The sequence below is a fragment of the Oreochromis niloticus genome, linkage group LG2 (genome assembly GCF_001858045.2).
Source record: "Oreochromis niloticus isolate F11D_XX linkage group LG2, O_niloticus_UMD_NMBU, whole genome shotgun sequence".
Taxonomy (NCBI): domain Eukaryota; kingdom Metazoa; phylum Chordata; class Actinopteri; order Cichliformes; family Cichlidae; genus Oreochromis; species Oreochromis niloticus.
The window spans coordinates 21,524,260-21,528,051 of record NC_031966.2 but is presented as its reverse complement, the minus strand read 5'-3'; the positions used below and the strand labels follow the sequence as shown (position 1 = coordinate 21,528,051).

The window sequence follows — 3,792 nt, the reverse complement described above, 5'->3', positions numbered from 1 at the left end:
GTAAACACAAACAGGGCACGCAAAATTCAATAGAAAATCAATGTATTCAGATACTGAAATGAAGAGGCTCCAACTTCCAGGAAAGCATATGCTAGTTTGAACAGAAGTTGAAGGGTTGTTTACTCTGAAACTCAGATGAACGGATTTCACAGCTGTTCAACTTTTGCCCCTGAAAATAAAGTCTACTGCTGCAGCTACTGAGTTTTGCCTCCCGGTTTCAGATTTCTCCATTACAGACTATGCTACTTCACATCACGTACGTAAAGGAAATCCATTTTAAATATAGCCATTATTGAAAGTATCCCACTCTTATTACTAAAATTCTGCAACAAAAGCATGTGATGGCATCACCTGACGTTTTAGTGATGGGATGATATTCTTAGTAATAACACTACCAGCTACAGACACTATTATAGTATGAACCGAACAAACCCACTGCTTGTGGGGAGACTTAATTTAGAAAAAGAAAAAAGGAAAAAAAAAAGAGCGACAATGTCAGCTTAGTTTAGAATGTAAACGAGGTTTATTGCAAATGTGCAGTCGTATCCAAACATCTAGTGAACAACTCTTTTGAGGATACATTACAGCAACAATACAGTCATCTTTTACAAAACAAATACAAAGGTCAGCACTAGTTACGACGAAGACTTCTCCCTGTGAATTTTTGCACATGGTCCTGGTTTGCTCAGCGTCTGCTGTTGTGTGGAAAACATAACAAGTCTTTGGTAGCTAGAAAACAACAACAACAGCAGCAACAACTGAGGACAGTGTGGGAATGCGTTCCTCTCTTTCTTTACAGGCACTGTTGTCATGCCATTGTTTTCGAGTTGGCATCTGAGCAGGTAAACAGGCCAGATGCTGGACGACGCTGCTACAGTCAGGAGTGCATCTGCAGCGAGAAATGCAGGTGTCTGCTTGCGAGTAAGCTACACTATGTTAATCTCAGGACTTTTAAACTCTATGTACATTGTAGTTATTCCGTGAAGAGTTAGGAAAACAGATATGCACCATATATTACAAAAAAAGAACAATGTTCCTACTTTACAAACGACTGATTTTTGTTCCAAAATCAAAAACAAAAACAGAGCAGGATTAATTTTCCCCCATAAGCAGCAAGCCTCAACTGCAGGTAATATAAAATTACACTTTATGAATCATTAACAGTATACTTATCGGTTCACCAGCTCTAAAAACATTAATCTGTACTGGCCTCTACCTCTGTTGCCCAGCTTATTCTGTTAATTATTGGTGTTATGCTCAGATGTACACAAACACATCAGCAATACATTGTCGGTACAGGTAAAGTCTTTGTTATGTGGCTGAAATGTACTGCTGCAAGGCTTTTGAGACAAATCCACGCAATGGGGCGCCTCTCACTGAGACTTGGAGGGCCGTCTCAGGTGGGTTTCCTCTGAGTAATGGAAGAGCAAACTCTCCACACTTTTCCAAGTCAAGCACCTGCAGGGCCAGCCCGATCAACACCTTCTCACCTATTGGAAGGGTTAGGCTAGGCAGGGAAAGCCGCCCTCTGTCAGCAAGTTCTCGACTGTGTCTAGTCAGAACCTTCTCGCTACTCTTAACACTTTCGTCTACATTAGAGGGAACATGACAAAAAGCTGGACGGTATCAGAGGACGGGCCTGACATGGCACCGGTCAGAGCGTCTTCAGTTCTGGTCTGTGCTTATCAGTGTCAACAGTTCGTTTGTGTCCCATCGATCATTTAAAGCCCAGATGCTTCACCTTCATTGTTTTGAAGAGATCTCTGCGGCAGCGATTTAATGACGCTTTCATTCAAATGGAGGTCCATAATTGGAAAGAGACAGTGGCTCTGCCCGCCCCAAGGCAGAGCCACTTATACAGCAGAACCAGTGCTGTGGTTGCAGGTCTGCTGCTGCTGCTGCTGCTGGTGTTCCGGAGTGCCCTGGATGTTCTGATTGTCCAGGGGTAACAGCACATCCGTCGGAATGCGCGACTGGAACTTCTCCAGCTGCTCTGGACTAGCCAGGTTCTTCAGCAGGTAGTTCTCTCTCTCCAGCTGGTTGTTCTTCTCAGCCAGCTCCTTGATCTGTTCCTTGAGGATCTCCACCTCCTCACGCACTGCATACATCAGGTGGTTCTTGACAAGGTCCTGTCATAGCAAAAGAAGAGAGATTAAGTTTAGGTACATAAAACAGAGCAACTATTAAGGTGATTTGATTGCTTGCACGGTCTAAAAGAAGGACTGGGTTTGCCAGCCAAGTTTTTCCATTAGAGGATATCTGCTACTATATTTTACCCCTATTCTCACATGTACTTCTTGTGATCTAGCATGCACAATAAAGTTCACATGTTACTTAACTCAAAGGTGCACATTCCTGCACGTTTACTACTTTGCACGTCAATAAAGTGCGCAGCAGCCTGCGCTACGGTCACATTGCAGGGACTTCCTAGAGACTTCACAGAGAGCTGATTTTACATAACTGTATTTTGGGCGGTCGTTGGTTATAACTGTTCTGATGTATGAATTAACCTTTAGTAAAGAAATTCAGCAAAATCTCACAGTTTTAAGGCCTGGGAGTGAAAATATCTACTGTGATATAAACTTAACATTTTAACTTTCTGGTTATTATCACTTTGAAGGAAACAGCTATGCTACTTGTGCACTGCATGCATGTGTAATGCATCTCGGTGTAGTGGCTGGTGTGTTATTAGCTTACCATGGCCTGCTCGATTTTGTTGTCAATGGCCACAACGCTAGCACCAGAGGCACTGCAAAGGAGAAGAAATAGAGCCCATTAATTAACATTCTGCAACTTAAACCTCTTAAAGTCACCTCATATTCCACAAAAGAAAAACAAAGAAAACATGTCGCTCCATTTCTGGGAATTCCCTGGGCTAAGGTGAAACAGAAAGCATTCCAAACTGAAATGAAAACCGCTTGCTCCGCTGGTATCTTGGCGACTTTTGCCAAACATAAACTACACGTTAATTGCTTTTGGAGTCAGATTAGGGTTTTATTTAGGTTGCAGTGTAACCTTGTTATTGGGTATGTGGCAGCCAGCTAGCGATAAGGCAAATAGCGCAGAACAGATATGTTCAAAGTCCACAAAGGCAGCAGAGGGAAACACAGCTAAGCAGAAAGCATTTGGGAACTCTAACATCACATATCGAGCACATAAATTTGTTTTGAACCACCATGAAAGAATCCAGTATTGAAGCATAATGAAGAAATAAAAGAAAAAGAAGAAAACAGTCGAACGTTTGGTAAAACCTCACACATTAATAAGAGAAAAAAAAGAACCGTATTCAAGTATTTGATGACCATATCGCAAAAATAATTACCTGTTGTCAAGTTTGACCGAAACAACGTCTCCTCCGAGTAAAGAGGAGAAGAAAGAGATGGAGAAGTTATGCAACTGGTAGACGGCCACCTCCATTGGTGTTTTAGCGAACATCTCCGTGCTCATGTTGAGTACCAGACTCGTTTGGATAATATTTCTCGCCACGTTTGCGGCTGGTTGGTCAGCTAAATTAGGATCCGGGTTTGTTTCGTCTTTAGCAACGATGCACTAACTCGCTTCGGGCTAAGCGCAGTGCTGTGTCGGGTTTGTCAGCTTCGCGGATTTTTACAAGCGACTGTCTGATGCTATTTCTGCCACCGGCCTGTATTTGAACGACTGCCGTCCTGACGTCACATGACGCGTGCATGAATTAGTCAAATAAGCTGAGAAGGAGGGGTGAAGGGAGGGGGGCAGTTTTTTTTCTTTTTGGTGCCTTCCAGTGTCATGAGAAAAAAACAAGAACAGTGTGAG

The 3,792-nt window shown here is 42.8% G+C and overlaps 1 protein-coding gene across 3 annotated transcripts in view; it reads right to left on the bottom strand.

The window, feature by feature from the left end:
• Nucleotides 1-504: 504 nt before the first annotated feature.
• The window catches only part of tsc22d3 (TSC22 domain family, member 3), a 33,052-nt gene continuing 29,764 nt past the window's right edge, over nucleotides 505-3,792 (bottom strand). The window contains exons 1-3 of one of the 3 annotated variants that reach the window (XM_013270977.3): nucleotides 3,323-3,624; nucleotides 2,698-2,749; nucleotides 781-2,129 (exon numbers count right to left, since the gene is read on the bottom strand). In XM_013270977.3, the coding sequence (XP_013126431.1) occupies nucleotides 1,854-2,129; nucleotides 2,698-2,749; nucleotides 3,323-3,447 (453 nt within the window). In that variant the 5' untranslated portion in view covers nucleotides 3,448-3,624 and the 3' untranslated portion in view covers nucleotides 781-1,853. Of the gene's footprint in view, nucleotides 2,130-2,697; nucleotides 2,750-3,322; nucleotides 3,625-3,792 lie in introns of those variants that run through there. The other 2 variants (XM_025911563.1, XM_025911565.1) reach the window with 2 other exon arrangements.